Genomic DNA, 17,500 nt, shown 5'->3' on the forward strand with positions numbered 1-17,500 from the left:
CTGTTGGCCATCAGGCAACAAATTCATCGGCAGATTTTACCTCAACTGGAGAGAAGGATATGGGAAGCATCTTTTTCCTGATGGTGCCATATTTGAGGTAACACCCCCAGTAGTGATGATATTAATAATAATTAGAGGTTGCCACATACTTGCCAACCTTGAGACCTCAGAATTAGGGAGTGTGGAAGTCTTGCTCTTCCGGGTTCTTCAGACCACCAATCACGGACATGACAGCTGTGTTCATGGTTCGGAACAATGATTTATTTTTCAATAATATTCTTTTTACCGTGCTTTTCAGCCATCTTCTCTCGTGACAGTCTCGCTCCACTCCCTTCTCCTTCCCGGCTGCTGCCTTTAACAGAGCGACAGGTGATTAGATAAACACTCCCAGGTGGGCCATCTACGCACCTGTCGCTGATCTCGAAGCCGGTCCTGGCACACCCCGCTTCTCTGCAGGTCCGCAAGCGTACTTCTTCTTCTTACTCCTCGTCGCCATGTCTCTTCGTCTTCGTCGTCTTCTTCGTCTTCTGTTCTGACTGCCGCGCTTGACTTCGAGAGGTGTAGCCGTTATTATTGTCCGGCCGGAAACGGCGCCCAGTGAAGGACGGTGTAGCAATATTGTTGTCCGGGTGGAAATCGGGAGAATCCGTGAGAATGGTGGGGCACTGAAATTCGGGACTCTCCCGGGAAAATTGGGAGGTTTGGCAAGTATGGGTTGCCAACAGTCCTTTGAAAAACGGTATTTAGAGACAAATGTACACGTCCCACATTGAACTTAAAATGGACGCGTTTTGTCGGGTATTACCTTGAAAACCACAAATAGTTAGTCAATTGTCTTTGGAATCATTGAATGACAAGGCACGGTTTATATAACACAGTTTATATAACACAGTTTATATAACATTTATGCTTATTCACACCCATTTCTTTCCTAGTCACCAATATGAGAATAAATAAGAATTTGCCACGTTCTGTGTGGCCCTCGGGGGCCCCGTTTTGCAAGAAAAAGCGCATGTAAGATGTCAATTAAAGGCCTACTGAAAGCCACTACTACCGACCACGCAGTCTGATAGTTTATATATCAAGGATGAAATCTTAACATTGCAACACATGCCAATACGGCCGGGTTAACTTATAAAGTGACATTTTAAATTTCCCGCCACACTTCCGCTTGAAAACGTTTTATTATGCTGACGTATCCGTGTGACGTCACGAGGACAAGGGAAGTATTCGGAGCCCGGAAAATCCTATACACAGAGCTCTGTTTTCATTTCATAATTCCACAGTATTCTGGACATCTGTGTTGGTGAATCTTTTGCAATTTGTTTAATGAACAATGGAGACTGCAAAGAGGAAAGTTGTAGGTGGGATCGGTGTATTAGCGGCTGGCTGCAGCAACACAACAAGGAGGACTTTGTTGGATAGCAGACACTAGCGCCGGCGACCTCACCTTGACTTCCTACGTCTCCGGGCCGCCGACCGCATCGTCGATCGCTGGAACGCAGGTGAGCACGGGTGTTGATGAGCAGAGGAGGGCTGGCTGGCGTAGGTGGAGCGCTAATGTTTTTATCATAGCTCTGACGAGCTCCCGTTGCTAAGTTAGCGTCGTTAGCAACAGCATTGCTCGGCTTCGACAGGCGTCGAATACACATTAACCGTGTATTTACATGTCCAGTGTTTGGTTCGGTGTCTCCTGATAGTAGTATTGTTGAACTTCTGTCTATCCTTCCAGTCAGGTATTTATTTATTTTGGTGTCTATCTGCATTTGAGACAGATGCTATCACGTTAGCTCATGCTAAAGAGCTTCGTCGATGTATTGTCGTGGAGATAAAAGTCACTGTTAATGTCCATTTCGCCTTCTCGACTCTCATTTTCAAGAGGATATAGTATCCGAGGTGGTTTAAAATACAAATCCGTGATCCACAATAGAAAAAGGAGAGAGTGGAATCCAATGAGCCAGCTTGTACCTAAGTTACGGTCAGAGCGAAAAAAGATATCTCTTGAACTGCATTCTAGTCCGTCACTCTAACGTTCCTCATCCACAATCTTAATGGGGTAATCGTCGCTTTCTCGCTCCAAATATCTCTCGCTCCATTGTAAACAACGGGGAATTGTGAGCAGCACTACCGCTTGTGACGTCACGCTACTTCCGGTAGGGGCACGGCTTTTTTTTATCAACGAGCAAAAGTTGCGAACTTTATCGTCGATTTTCTCTACTAAATCCTTTCAGCAAAAATATGGCAATATCGCGAAATGATCAAGTATGACACATAGAATGGATCTGCTATCCCCGTTTAAATAAAAAAATATAATTTCAGTAGGCCTTTAAATTTCCCGCCACACTTCCGGTTGAAAACGTCTAGATATGATGACGTATGCGCGTGACATAAACGGTTGATACGGAAGTATTGGTACCCCATTGAATACAATACAAAATGGCTCTGTTTTCATCTCATAATTCCACAGTATTCTGGACATCTGTGTTGGTGAATCTTTTGCAATTTGTTTAATGAACAATGGAGACTGCAAAGAAGAAAGCTGTAGGTGGGATCGGTGTATTAGCGGCTGGCTGCAGCAACACAACCAGGAAGACTTTGACTCTCGGATAGCAGACGCGCTAGCCGACGCTAGCCACCGACCGCACGGATGATCGTGGTGAAGTCCTTCGTCCTTCCGTCGATCGCTGGAACGCAGGTGAACACGGGTGTTGATGAGCAGATGAGGGCTGGCTGGCGTAGGTGGAGCGCTAATGTTTTTAGCATAGCTCTGTGAGGTCCCGTTATACTAAGTTAGCTTCAATGGCGTCGTTAGCAACAGCATTTTTAAGCTTCGCCAAGCTGGAAAGCATTAACCGTGTATTTACATGTCCATGGTTTAATAGTATTGTTGATCTTCTGTCCATCCTTCCAGTCAGGGGTTTATTTATTTTGTTTCTATAAGCAGTTAAGCACGATGCTATCACGTTAGCTCCGTAGCTAAAGTGTTTCGTCGATGTATTGTCGTGGAGATAAAAGTCACTGTGAATGTCCATTTCGCGTTCTCGACTCTCATTTTCAAGAGGATATAGTATCCGAGGTGGTTTAAAATACAAATCCGTGATCCACAATAGAAAAAGGAGAGAGTGTGGAATCCAATGAGCCAGCTTGTACCTAAGTTACGGTCAGAGCGAAAAAAGATATGTCTTGAACTGCATTCTAGTCCGTCACTAACGTTCCTCATCCACAAATCTTTCATCCTCGCTCAAATTAATGAGGTAATCGTCGCTTTCTCGGTCCGAATCACTCTAGCTGCATTGAAAACAATAGGAAAATATGAGGAGGCGATCAACTGACTACGTCACGCTACTTCCGGTAGGGGCAAGGCTTTTTTTTTATCAGAGACCAAAAGTTGCGAACTTTATCGTCGTTGTTCTCTACTAAATCCTTTCAGCAAAAATATGGCAATATCGCGAAATGATCAAGTATGACACATAGAATGGATCTGCTATCCCCGTTTAAATAAAAACATTTCATTTCAGTAGGCCTTTAATGAATGGTAAATGGGTTATACATGTACAGTATAGCGCTTTTCTACCTTCAAGGTATTCTAAGCGCTTTGACACTATTTCCACATTCACACACTGATGGCCATGCAAGGCCCTAACCACGACCCATCAGGAGCAAGGGTGAAGTATCTTGTTTAAGGACACAACGGGCATGACGAAGTTGGTAGAAGGTGGGGATTGAACCAGGAACCCTCAGGTTGCTGGCACGGCCACTCTCCCATTCGCGCCATGCCGTCCCCATGACAGGGTGCTCCATATAATATTTTACTGCAAATGTATCCCTAGCCTCTTACTGCTCCATCACTGGTAAAAAATATAATGGCCAATTTTGTCACAACGTGGTTTTCGCTTAATGCGGGGTTGTTCTCCCAGGAAGGCAAACGGACGACTCCGGACAGGACTTGCAGGTAGGAACATGATTTAATTTTAAAAACCATCAACGAGGTACAAAACAGAAAACAACCCAAAGGCAAGCGTGCCTATCGCACGCGGAAGCTTAGGCAACGACTTAGGACATGAAACTATAGACATGAACCTCACGAAACTGTGGCATGAAACAAACAGCATAAACTATGGCGTGGAACAAACACGAAACTGGCATGAAACAAACACAACTTACTTGGCAAGGCATGAGATAAACACTTAGCATAAACTATGGCATTGCATGACACAGACACGAAACTGTGGCATGAAAGCAATAGCATTAACTATGGCACAGAACAAACACGAAACTGGCATGAAACAAACACGACTTACTTGGCAAGGCATGAGGTAAACACTTAGCATAAACTATGGCATTGCATGACACAAACACGAAACTGTGGCATGAAAGCAATAGCATTAACTATGGCATCGAACAAACATGAAACTGTGGCATGAAACCAATAGCATTAACTATGGCATAGAACAAACACGAAACTGGCATGAAACAAACACGACTTACTTGGCAAGGCATGAGGTAAACACTTAGCATAAACTATGGCACTGCATGACACAAACACGAAACTGTGGCATGAAAGCAATAGCATTAACTATGGCATAGAACAAACATGAAACTGTGGCATGAAACCAATAGCATTAACTATGGCATAGAACAAACACGAAACTGGCATGGAACAAACACGACTTACTTGGCAAGGCATGAGGTAAACACTTAGCATAAACTATGGCATTGCATGACACAAACACGAAACTGTGGCATGAAAGCAATAGCATTAACTATGGCATAGAACAAACATGAAACTGTGTCATGAAACCAATAGCATTAACTATGGCATAGAACAAACATGAAACTGTGGCATGAAACCAATACGAAACTGTGGCATGAAACAACTAAGACTTACGTAGTCCAGGCATGAGGCAAACAACTAATGACGCCAGGACGACTGACTGGCAAAGGCAGGCTTAAATAGTCCTCTGATTAGAAGCAGGTGCGCGTCCCGAACACCAGAGGCAGGTGGAAATCGTAAGTAGCCATGGTAACTAAAACAAACTCAGGTGTCAAACAGGAACTAAGAGTCCAAAACTAACAGAACATAACAAAAACGGATCATGACAAATTCCCCCATACACTGGTGCACTGTGTTAGGACTAAGTGTGACACAAATATGTGTTATTTTTAAATGTTTTTCAAATTCATTATTTCATTATTTATTGTCCATAAATGCATTTTTAGTACAAAACATGTATCAAATTTAAAGTTTGATTTGAAAAATATATAAACATTTTTTACATGAATAAAAAAAAAATGTAACCGGCAGGTGTGGTGGGGGCTTATTAGGGCCCCAATTTAGCCAGGGGTGGCCCTGCTTGGTGGTATAACATGGCACCTGCCAGGTGTGCGTCAGGAAGAGTAAACGTTACAAGCTGAGTCGTCACACCATTTTTCTCGCTGTGGCGACCCCTAATTGTAAAAAACCTAAAGAAGTCATTTTATTGTCTTCATTTTGTTATTTTGCACTAAAATATAAATGATACAACACTTTGTTTCCCATGTATTTGCATTACTGCATCCGATTAGAGTCAGGTTTGAGTCAAATAGTATACAAATCTTTTGACTAAAAAAATGGCGAGGTTGGTATGGGTGAGGACAATGCCATCAAGGTAAGGTGGCGACCCTATTTATGACACTCATTGGCAATAAAAACTGCTATACCTTTTCCTCTTCTCAGGGTTTGTACCATTCCGACCAGAGGTTTGGCCCTGGTGTGCTTAAAGAGTCCTCAGGGCGTCAAGATGTGGGTATTTGGCATGGAAAACATTTGATACAACTCTGTAACACAGTAGAAGACAGCTTCAGCTTGAAAAACATCCCTGAATATGCGGTATACTTGGAGGAAACTACTGCCTCACCTTCTCTCAATCAGGTAAATTATTAACTCATTCTAAGTATACTTAAGCTTGTACTAGGGCTGGGCGATATATGGAATGTACTTGTTTTGTCTCTGTGCGAGTAGTAATACGAGAGAAAGTGTGCGAATCTGGTAACAAATGAAGGAAGAAGAATTAATTCCCAAGAAAAACAGCAGGGGGTCCATCGTCTGGCGGTGGTTTGGCTTCAAGCGGGAAGATGTTGAACAGACAACCGTAATATGTCAAGTATGCGGCAAAAGCGTTGCTACAAATAGTAGCACCACTGCTAATTTGTCACCCGCTAGAGAATGAAGAGTGCTTGAAACTCCGCATGTCAACATCACCGTTCGGTGCCACACCCACAAAATGCCCAAGCAACAATTTCCACATCGACACCGTATGAAGAAAATAGTCAACAGAGGGAGATAATGTTGTAGAAATGATTGGAAACTCAAGACAGACATGACTTTATTTTCTTTACAAGTGTATGATCACAGTGTTTCCCATAAATTGCCAAAATACCTGTGGCGGTGGGGGCGTGGCTATGGGCGTGGTCACCATGACATCATCGAGTAATTTGCATAATTTACTACAATGATTTGATTTTCTCTAAAAAGGCTCAAAAAATGTATACTTACTAATTAATAATAACAGTTTTGTTTTAAATGTCCATCCATCCATCCATCCATCCATTTTACAATATAATTACAACACTTTATGTACATATTTATATAAAGATTTGAACAATAAGTTATTCACTGAAATATATTTATTAATTGTGGTTCTTACAAAAAATATATCTTATAAAATATAAAAGCTGAGATGTCTCAAAGCTCTGCCCCTTTAATTAGTGCATACTAAATAATTAAACTTTAGCCTACTACTACAACCATATTATTTACCAGCAACATAAAGTGAAACAGAGGCAGAGGTGTCCTGCCACAGTCAGTAACAAATAAACAGAAAACAGTAGTGGTGGTAGATAGACACAAAGCTTCATCAAACATCTGATCCACTGAACAAAGAGCTCCAAAAATCTTGAACTTCAGACTGCCATCACTTTTACTCCCTACACTTAACCATGTGTTTCCTACTGCCTGCAGACTTTGCACCCTTTGTTATATACACATGTTGTGTTTCTAATAGAAATACATTTAATAAAGTCAAATACAAATAAGGCAACAAGAGAAGTATCCTGCACTTCTCTTTTGTAAAGTAAATTGGGCATCTACATCAACTATATGATTTGCCTGAGAAGCTGAAGAGGACAAAAAAAAAAAAAAAATATTATTATTATTATTTTTTAATTTTATTTTTTAATTTATTTTTTATTTGTGGCGGACGTAATTCTTTCGTGGCGGGCCGCCACAAATAAATGAATGTGTGGGAAACACTGGATCGCGATTATATGCTTGCATAAAATAGCTGTTCTTGGTAAACAGTAAATATTGTATTTTATCAAAACTTGTAAATGGAAATGTAAAAGTTTACACTTTAATCACTAATAGTTTTTTATTCAACTGTGGTGGCACATTAATACAATATTATGAAAACTGACTGTCAGAATAATATTATCTAAGTTATCACAAAACTTTGTGTTGCCATGAGTTCCCGGCGAGAGGACAAAGCTGTCTTTGATCCTACCAAGAAGAAGGCTTTTAAAACTCCACTGTGTAGGATGGGAAGCAACATGAAGGTGTTCTGTTTCTTTGATTTATTTTAATCCACAGAAAGATTTTCTTTTGACCCGAGAACTACAAAGCGAAGAGGAAGCAGGACCAGACTCCCCTCAAGGCGACCTTTTTTTTTTAACTGTTTTACGATCTTTTCTTTGAACTGTTTTAATCAAAGGCAATGGCTGTTTACGACCCCCTTCCTTTAGAACAGGAGTCACCAACGTGGTGCCCGCGGGCACCAGGTAGCCCGTAAGGACCAGATGAGTAGCCCGCTGGCCTGTTCTAAAAATAGCTCAAATAGCAGCACTTACCAGTGAGCTGCCTCTATTTTTTAAATTTTATTTATTTACTAGCAAGCTGGTCTTGCTTTGCCCGACATTTTTAATTCTAAGAGAGACAAAACTCAAATAGAATTTGAAAATCCAAGAAAATATTTTAAAGACTTGGTCTTCACTTGTTTAAATAAATTCACTAATTTTTTTACTTTGCTTCTCATAACTTTCAGAAAGACAATTTTAGAGAAAAAATACAACCTTAAAAATGATTTTAGGATTTTTAAACACATATACCTTTTTACCTTTGAAATTCTTTCCTCTTCTTTCCTGACAATTTAAATCAATGTTCAAGTCAATTTTTTTATTTTTATTGTAAAGAATAATAAATACATTTTAATTTAATTCTTCATTTTAGCTTCTGTTTTTTCGACGAAGAATTTTTGTGAAATATTTCTTCAAACTTATTATGATGAAAATTCAAAAAAATTATTCTGGCAAATCTAGAAAATCTGTAGAATAAAATTTGAATCTTATTTCAAAGTCTTTTGAATTTCTTTTAAAATTTTTGTTCTGGAAAATCTAGAAGAAATAATGATTTGTCTTTGTTAGAAATATAGCTTGGTCCAATTTGTTATTTATTCTAACAAAGTGTAGATTGGATTTTAACCTATTTAAAACATGTCATCAAAATTCTAAAATTAATCTTAATCAGGAAAAATTACTAATGATGTTCCATAAATTATTTTTTTTAATTTTTTCAAAAAGATTCGAATTAGCTAGTTTTTCTCGTCTTTTTTCGGTTGAATTTTGAATTTTAAAGAGTCGAAATTGAAGATAAACTATGCTTCAAAATGTAATTATCATTTTTTTCATGTTTTCTCCTCTTTTAAACCGTTCAATTAAGTGTAAATATCATTAATTATTAATAATAACATAGAGTTAAAGGTAAATTGAGCAAATTGGCTATTTATGGCAATTTATTTAAGTGTGTATCAAACTGGTAGCCCTTCGCATTAATCACTACCCAAGAAGTAGCTCTTGGTTCCAAAAAGGTTGGTGACCCCTGCTTTAGAAACAGCTGTTGCCATGTAATCAGGGAAAGTCCAAATAAAAGAGGAGGCGTACGATCTTTCACCAGGAGCGTGGTGAGACTGTACAAATAGTACAGTCCAGACGTCTCTCCTCAATTGAGCCAAATTTAATTCTGTCTCTGTTTAATTCCTTGCTTCTTGTCTTGTTTAATAGATGTCGTCAGTGTTTGAACCTGACACTGACCTTGTCTCAATAGTCCTGGACCTGACTGTACATGTTACCTTCAGGTGATTAATCTGTCTACAACTTTAATTTGCCAACTGTACCTGCTACATCCTCTCTAGGGAGCCCGAGATGACAATTTGCTGTTATTTGATGACAATACCATTGTCCCCTCCGGCATTGAGAATTATTCCATGGACAGTGACCACCTCCCGTTACCCCCGATGAAAAGAAGAGAGTTCGACAAACATTTTTACGGCAATCTATGGGAGCCCGACGATGATCCTTACCAAGGCTACAAGAGAGACCCGCTCTCCTCTCTGCCCTTAAAGAGTCGGATGCTGGCTCTAATTCACAAACACAGGTCAGATGCAACTTGAGGGTTGATACCAAAATGTGTAGAAAGAATCTTTAAGATGACTTAACACAATTTAAATCAGTGGTTCTCAAACTTTTTTTGTCATCCCCCACTTTGGACAAGGGGGAGTTTTCAAGCCCCATCTGCCCCCATCGCCCCCAACAGAACGCTAATGCCAAGCCTTTACATTTTCAAATTTATCGAACATCAAGTAACATCAAGTTGTATACATTCAAACTCAATAACATAAAATAAAATCAAGTTCAATAATAAATAAAATAACTGCAGCTGTGGTATAACTTGCATCAAGTTCAATATCAAATAAAATAACTTGCATCAATTCAATAATACATAAAACAAAAGTGTTATAACTTGCATCAAGTTCAATTATAAATCAAAAAAAGTGTTATAACTTGCATCAAGTTCAATAATAAATCAAAAAAAGTGTTATAACTTGCATCAAGTTCAATAATAAATCAAAAAAGTGTTATAACTTGCATCAAGTTCAATAATAAATCAAAAAAAGTGTTATAACTTGCATCAAGTTCAATAATAAATCAAAAAAGTGTTATAACTTGCATCAAGTTCAATAATAAATCAAATAACTTGCATCAAGTTCAATAATAAATAAAACAAAAGTGTTATAACTTGCATCAAGTTCAATAATAAATAAAACAAAAGTGTTATAACTTGCATCAAGTTCAATAATAAATAAAACAAAAGTGTTATAACTTGCATCAAGTTCAATAATAAATCAAATAACTTGCATCAAGTTCAATAATAAATAAAACAAAAGTGTTATAACTTGCATCAAGTTCAATAATAAATAAAACAAAAGTGTTATAACTTGCATCAAGTTCAATAATAAATCAAAAAAAGTGTTATAACTTGCATCAAGTTCAATAATAAATCAAATAAAAGTGTTATAACTTGCATCAAGTTCAATAATAAATCAAATAACTTGCATCAAGTTCAATAATAAATGAAAATAAAAGTGCCACTTTGCAATCTTTGCCAAAAAAAGGAGGACAGGGCAAGTGAACATGAGTTTTACAGTACTCCAGCATTAGTGACTGCAATGAGCCTGTTTTGCACTGCACAGCTTTTCAAATGGGGGTTGCAGGCTTGACACTGCCACTGTTAAAACCTCATTGAGTTCGGGGCTGAGCTGCCTTGACGCGAGTGCTTCCCGGTGAATGACACATTGTGTCCAATGCGCATTTGGCGCAACCCTCTTTATTAGAGCCTGCAGCCCGTTTCTTTACCCTGCCATGGTCTGTGCGCCATCAGAGCAAAAGCCCACACAGTTTTCCCATTTAAGGTCGTGTTCTTTGAGGAAACTGTCCATTATCTTGAACAACTCATCAGCAGTGGCTCTATTTTTTATGTATTTGCAAAACAGCAAATCCTCGCACAGTGACTCGCCATTCACAAAGCTTCCGCTTAGCCCCGCCCCCATTAGCTACTGTTGCTGTCTGTCAAACTTTCGCTCCTACCTAGAAATGTAAAGCATACAGGAAAAATAAGTAATTTACATTTATTTATATAGCGGATTCCACAGACAGAATCACAAAGTGATTTCCAGTGTGTATAGAAAATGAAAGCATAGTAAAAAAAAAATCAAAGAATATAATAATAAAAAAATTAAAAAAATCAAAGTGAAATTTCCTCCCGTTCCTCGCGCCCCACCTGTCATGTCTCTATTCCCCACCAGTGGGGCGCGCCCCACACTTTGAGAAACGCTGATTTAAATCTAATATCTGTTGTGTGTTTCGCACAGACGACTGGCTGAAAACTTGGACTGGGACGTGGCAGCAGTTCTCTCCTTAAAAAGGGACAGTTTTGGTGATAAGGGGTTTTTGGAAGTCACATCGGAACTGTTGATCCAGCAGGCTGCCTCAGGAGAACGAGAAGCTGTTTTCAAGATTCTCCTGGATGGCATTGTTCACCCTGATGTGGCAGATTCTCATGGTCACACCGCACTTATTGCTGCCACGGTAAAACTTCTTATTGTCTTATCTTACCATTATCTTTTTTCTATCTTTGCTCATCACATGCTTATTCACAGTCGTGGTGAAAAGTTTATGTAATGTCATGGCTGTCTTGAGTTTCCAATCATTTCTACAACTCTTATTTTTTTGTGACAGAGTGATTGGAGCACATACTTGCTGGTCACAAAAAACATTCATGAAGTTTGCTTCTTTTATGAATTTATTATGGGTCCACTGAAAATGTGACTGTAGAAGTTGTTCTCCTGACACAAAGATTCTTCTTGTGAGCCCGGCAGTCTGAGGTAACAGTCTTTTATTGTCATGCAGGGATTGCTTTCCAGCAATATATTTTAGGACTTTGCAATCCAGCGTGTCTCAGTTTGTGTGTCTTCCTCGGGCGCCAACTCCCACACCCCGTGTCTCGTCCCGGCTGCTGCTAATAAAGGCGACAGGTGATTAGATAACAAGGCCCACCTGGGTCATCTACTCAACTGTCGCTGTCTTCGAGGCCTGTCCTTGCACGCCCCGTTCCGCGGCAGGCCCGCAGGCCACGCCCCCCTCCACAGTGTTTAAAAGTATACAGTATACAGTTCTGACATGGACTTGTTTCTTCAGCATTGTCCACATGTTTAAGTCAGGACTTTGGGAAGGCCATTCTCAAACCTTCATTCTAGCCTGATTTAGCCATTCCTTTACCACTTTTGACATGTGTTTGTGGTCATTGTCCTGTTGGAACACCCAACTGCGCCCAAGACCCAACCTCCGGGCTGATGATTTTAGCTTGTCCTGAGGAATTTGGAGGTAATCCTCCTTTTTCATTGTCCCATTTACTCTCTGTAAAGCACCAGTTCCATTGGCAGCAAAACAGGCCCAGAGCATAATACTATCACCACCATGCTTGACGGTAGGCATGGTGTTCCTGGGATTAAAGGCCTCACCTTTTCTCCTCCAAACATATTGCTGGGTATTGTGGCCAAACAGCTCCATTTTTGTTTTATCTGACATCACATGGACAAAGATAAGACCTTCTGGAGGAAAGTTCTGTGGTCAGATGAAACAAAAATGTAGCTGTTTGGCCACAATACCCAGCAATATGTTTGGAGGAGAAAAGGTGAGGCCTTTAATCCCAGGAACACCACGCCTACCGTCAAGCATGGTGGTGATAGTATTATGCTCTGGGCCTGTTTTGCTGCCAATGGAACTGCTGCTTTACAGAGAGTAAATGGGACAATGAAAAAGGAGGATTACCGCCAAATTCTTCAGGACAAGCTAAAATCGTCAGCCCGGAGGTTGGGTCTTGGGCGCAGTTAGGTGTTCCAACAGGACAATGACCCCAAACACATGTCAAAAGTGGTAAAGGAATGGCTAAATCAGGCTAGAATGAAGGTTTGAGAATGGCCTTCCCAAAGTCCTGACTTAAACGTGTGGACAATGCTGAAGAAACAAGTCCATGTCAGAAAACCAACAAATTTAGCTGAACTGCACCAATTTTGTCAAGAGGAGTGGTCAAAAATTCCAGCAGAAGCTTGTGGATGACTACCAAAAGCGCCTTATTGCAGGTAAACTTGCCAAGGGACATGTAAGCAAATATTAACATTGCTGTATGTATACTTTTGACCCAGCACATTTGCTCACATTTTCAGTAGACCCATAATAAATTCATAAAAGATGCAAACTTCATGAATGTTGTTTGTGACCAACAAGTATGTGCTCCAATCATAAGAGTTGTAGAAAGTATTGGAAACTCAAGACAGCCATGACATGATGTTCTTTACAAGTGTATGTAAACACGACTATGTTGATTTGTTGTATTTTGTTTTTCAGGTAAATTGCCAAAATGATGTGATCCACCTCTTGTTGGATATGGGCGCTAATATCGACAAGTTGAATTTCGAGGGCATGTCAGCCTTGTCTGTTTGTCATTGCCTCTACTACCCCTTCCAGTCTTTGTCCACGTTTGCAGGACCTCCTACTACATCACAGGTAGGATTTAAACTGAACACTATGTATTATTAATGTGTATGGGGAGGGGGGGGGCGTGGCCTGCGGGCCTGCCTCGGAACGGGGTGTGCCAGGACCGGCCTCGAAGACAGCGACAGGTGAGTGGATGGCCCAGTTGGGCCTTGTTATCTAATCACCTATGTTAAAGAGGTTCATTTAGCCTACTAATGTGTATTTATAAATAGTTGATTTATATAGGCTAGTAAGGTAAAGTTTTGTACCTGACAAGTTTCGGCTATCTTGCTTCTGCAGCCTTCCTCAGAGGTGTCACGTGATGTTAGTGTGACGTCATCTGTGAAACTTGTCAGGTACAAAACTTTACCTTACTAGCCTATATAAATCAACTATTTATATCTAATCACGTGTCGCCTTTATTAGCAGCAGCCGGGATGAGACACTAGAGTGGAAGCGAGAGCGAGAGACGGACGCAGAAGAACATTTGGCTGAAAAGCAAAACACTAGCACATTGTGATGGAAATAAAACAGTGTTGTGACCCTGATCCGGGCTCTCGTGACAGTGTTTGGTGGTCCGAGGAACCCACGGGAGGGAAACCTCCACAATTTGGCGCCCAACAAGCCAGACCATCTAAGGAGATGGAAGCCGACCCCCTGACGGCTTTGTCGAACATTCTCGCGGAGGTGACAGCGGCCAGCCATCGACAGCTGGAGGCGGACCGCCAACAAGTGGCTCAGCAGAGCCAAATCCTGCAGGCTCTGGCGGACCGGGTGGGAGTAGCACCGCCAACATCAGCGTCCGTCTCTCGCTCTCTCTCGCTCTCGCTCCCGCTCCAGCTCCAACAGCGTGTCTCAATCCGGCTGCTGCTAATAAAGGTGACAGGTGATTAGATAACGAAGCCCACCTGGGCCATCCACTCACCTGTCGCCGTCTTCGAGGCCGGTCCTGGCACACCCCATTCCGCGGCAGGCCCGCAGGCCACGCCCCCCCTCCACAGTGTACAAAATGTAAGGTTAAATCATTTATTTACCGGTAGTTTAGTTTAGTTTATGATTTCTTTGGTCAGTGGTCAACAAAATAAACAAACAGTTGTACATCCATGAATTCATAAATTGACAATGTTACAGACCGAATGGGTTTAGGCTGAAGTTGAGCACTTATTTCACCTCACTCTATTAACAAACTCAAATACAAGATGTAGAAAAACAAAAACGAGACATCGGGCTCTGATCTTGAGCTTCATAGAAATATGACATTTCCTTTACGCAACATATTACAAATACACCTTGTACACAACATAAGCACTGTTCAAATATATGCACAGTAAATACATAGACCAACAGTTGTAAAATATCCCTGTACCATTAATATACTATATATTAGGGGTGTAACGGTACACAAAAATTTCGGTTTGGTACGTACCTCGGTTTAGAGGTCACGGTTCGGTTCATTTTCGGTACAGTAAGAAAACAACAAAATATAAATTATTTGGTTATTTATTTACCAAATTTGTAAACAATGGCTTTATCCTTTTAACATCGGGAACACTATAATAATTCTGCCCACGTTAATCAACATTAAACTGCCTAAAGTTGTTGCTCAGATTAAATAAAATGACAAAACTTTTCTTCTACATATAAAAAGTGCAACATTAAACAGTTTAAAGTCAACTCATCATGCTTAATTTATTACAGCATTTGGGAAGCCTGTAGTTGATTTTTATTATGTAAATGTTATATTTTTTATCAACATGTGATAGCAGGGACCCTGCCATTCAAAACTAGGCTGCTGCATTACTAATGATTAATGTAACTATAGCTGAAAAAATGGTACAATAACAATAGGAGAGACTATTCATCCCTGAACACCATGGAGTTCATGTAGGCTTAATGATGCACTTACATTATTATATCAACTATCAGGGACAGAAACTCTTCATTTAACATAATGTCCTTTTTTGCTGCTTCAACACAGCTCAATCAACACAGAAAAAGGTAAAGTGAAATAACAGACAGACAGGGCTTTGCTGTCCGTAACACACACCGCCAAATGAGCTAAAGTTACGCTAAAAGCGAATTAGCCTTCACCTCAAGCCAGGACTGCGAGCTGAGCTGTCCTTTTATATTTCTAGAAGGTCAACGGGCTCATAGTGATGTTACTAGTAGTTGACTGGGAGGTGTTTATTATCATTTGGGGAGAGTCCGCTGCCTGATGATTACCTGCTAAACGCTAAGCACTGACTACATGCGCTCTGAATACGCACTGCTGATTGGCTGTTACCGCTCTGTGTGTAACCAATCAGATGGTTGTGTGGGTGGGACAATGCTGGGTGCTGTGTAGAGTCATGACAGAGGCAGAAGGAAGCAGAGCAGCTTGTTAAGACTTTAGCTTAGGCGGCTACTTTATATGTTCGTATTGAAACTCGTTCGGTACACCTCCGAACCGAACCTACACCCCCGTACCGAAACGGTTCAATACAAATACACGTACCGTTACACCCCTAGTATGAGCGCAATAATTCGCATAATTTACTTTGGCTTTCTTTTCAAGTAAGAACATTGAGTTGATGTTTGATTTATAATTATTACCCCAGGTTTAGTACGGAATAATTATATAACATGAGGTGGCCACGTGTCCAGGGTCTACCCCGCCTACCGCCCGAATGCAGCTGAGATAGGCTCCAGCACCCCCCGCGACCACGAAAGGGACGGCGTGGCGAAGTTGGTAGAGTGGCTCTGCCAGCAATCGGAGTGTTGCTGGTTACTGGGGTTCAATCCCCACCTTCTACCTTCCTAGTCACGTCCGTTGTGTCCTTGGGCAAGGCACTTCACCCTTGCTCCTGATGGGTGGTGGTTAGCGCCTTGCATGGCAGCTCCCGCCATCAGTGTGTGAATGTGTGTGTGAATGGGTGAATGTGGAAATAGTGTCAAAGCGCTTTGAGTACCTTGAAGGTAGAAAAGCGCTATACAAGTATAACCCATTTATCATTTATATAAAATGGATGGATGGATGTTAAGAGCACTTTGATTTACAGAGTTTTTAATTTGATGTAACATCGCAAACATTTTTGCCATCTTTGTGTTGTTTTGTCCTGTATATTTATGTGCAAGTTCCAATGTAATTTGTCAACTATACAGATTCCCTAATGTTTAGTTGAATACACACTTTCCTTTTTCCATATAATCATTTCTCATGTGACTGATTGATTGAAACTTTTATTAGTAGATTGCACAGTACAGTACATATTCCGTACAATTGACCACTATATGGTAACACCCCAATAAGTTTTTCAACTTGTTTAAGTCTAACAATTCATGGTAACACGGTATGTTAATTGACATATTTCCAAAAATTATATATTTTGTTATATTTAATTGGATTGATAGTTTATTAGCATCAAACTATTGCTTTCGAATTAGGAGTTCACTCTCCACGGTCTCTAGGAGCTGGCCAAGGTCTTGCCCAGAACCGTACAGGCTTGTATCATCAGCAAAGAGAATACAGTTTAGTTTTTTGAAGATTTTACAGATATCATTAATATACAATATAAACACTTTTGGTCCCAGTACAGAAGCTTTTATGAAGTTTTCTTTTAATGAATTTATTATGGGTCTACTGAAAATGTGAGCAAATGTGCCGGGTCAAAAGTATACATACAGCAATGTTAATATTTGCTTACATGTCCCTTGGCAAGTTTACCTGCAATAAGGCGCTTTTGGTAGCCATCCACAAGCTTCTGCTTGAATTTTTGACCACAAAATTGGTGCAGTTCAGCTAAATGTGTTGCTTTTCTTACACGGACTTGTTTCTTCAGCATTGTCCACACGTTTAAGTCAGGACTTTGGGAAGGCCATTCTAAAACCTTCATTCTAGCCTGATTTAGCCATTCCTTTACCACTTTTGATGTGTGTTTGGGGTCATTGTCCTGTTGGAACACCCAACTGCGCCCAAGACCCAACCTCCGGGCTGATGATTTTAGCTTGTCCTGAAGAATTTGGAGGTAATCCTCCTTTTTCATTGTAAAGCACCAGTTCCATTGGCAGCAAACAGGCCCAGAGCATAATACTACCACCACCATGCTTGACGGTAGGA

The 17,500-nt window shown here is 40.4% G+C and overlaps 1 protein-coding gene across 3 annotated transcripts in view; it reads left to right on the forward strand.

The window, feature by feature from the left end:
• LOC133635409 (ankyrin repeat and MYND domain-containing protein 1-like) overlaps window positions 1–17,500 on the forward strand; it is a 46,042-nt gene that overhangs the window by 4,145 nt on the left and 24,397 nt on the right. For all 3 annotated transcript variants that reach the window (XR_009822060.1, XM_062028586.1, XM_062028585.1), the window contains exons 2-6: window positions 1–97; window positions 5,717–5,911; window positions 9,225–9,466; window positions 11,241–11,457; window positions 13,276–13,434. The exon at window positions 1–97 is cut by the window's left edge and continues 50 nt beyond it. Coding sequence is in view for 2 of the 3 variants with exons in the window: in XM_062028586.1 (XP_061884570.1) it covers window positions 1–97; window positions 5,717–5,911; window positions 9,225–9,466; window positions 11,241–11,457; window positions 13,276–13,434 (910 nt within the window). In the remaining variant the exon portion in view is untranslated. The remainder of the gene's footprint in view (window positions 98–5,716; window positions 5,912–9,224; window positions 9,467–11,240; window positions 11,458–13,275; window positions 13,435–17,500) is intronic.

This window comes from Entelurus aequoreus, linkage group LG19, assembly GCF_033978785.1.
Source record: "Entelurus aequoreus isolate RoL-2023_Sb linkage group LG19, RoL_Eaeq_v1.1, whole genome shotgun sequence".
NCBI classification, from domain to species: Eukaryota; Metazoa; Chordata; class Actinopteri; order Syngnathiformes; family Syngnathidae; genus Entelurus; species Entelurus aequoreus.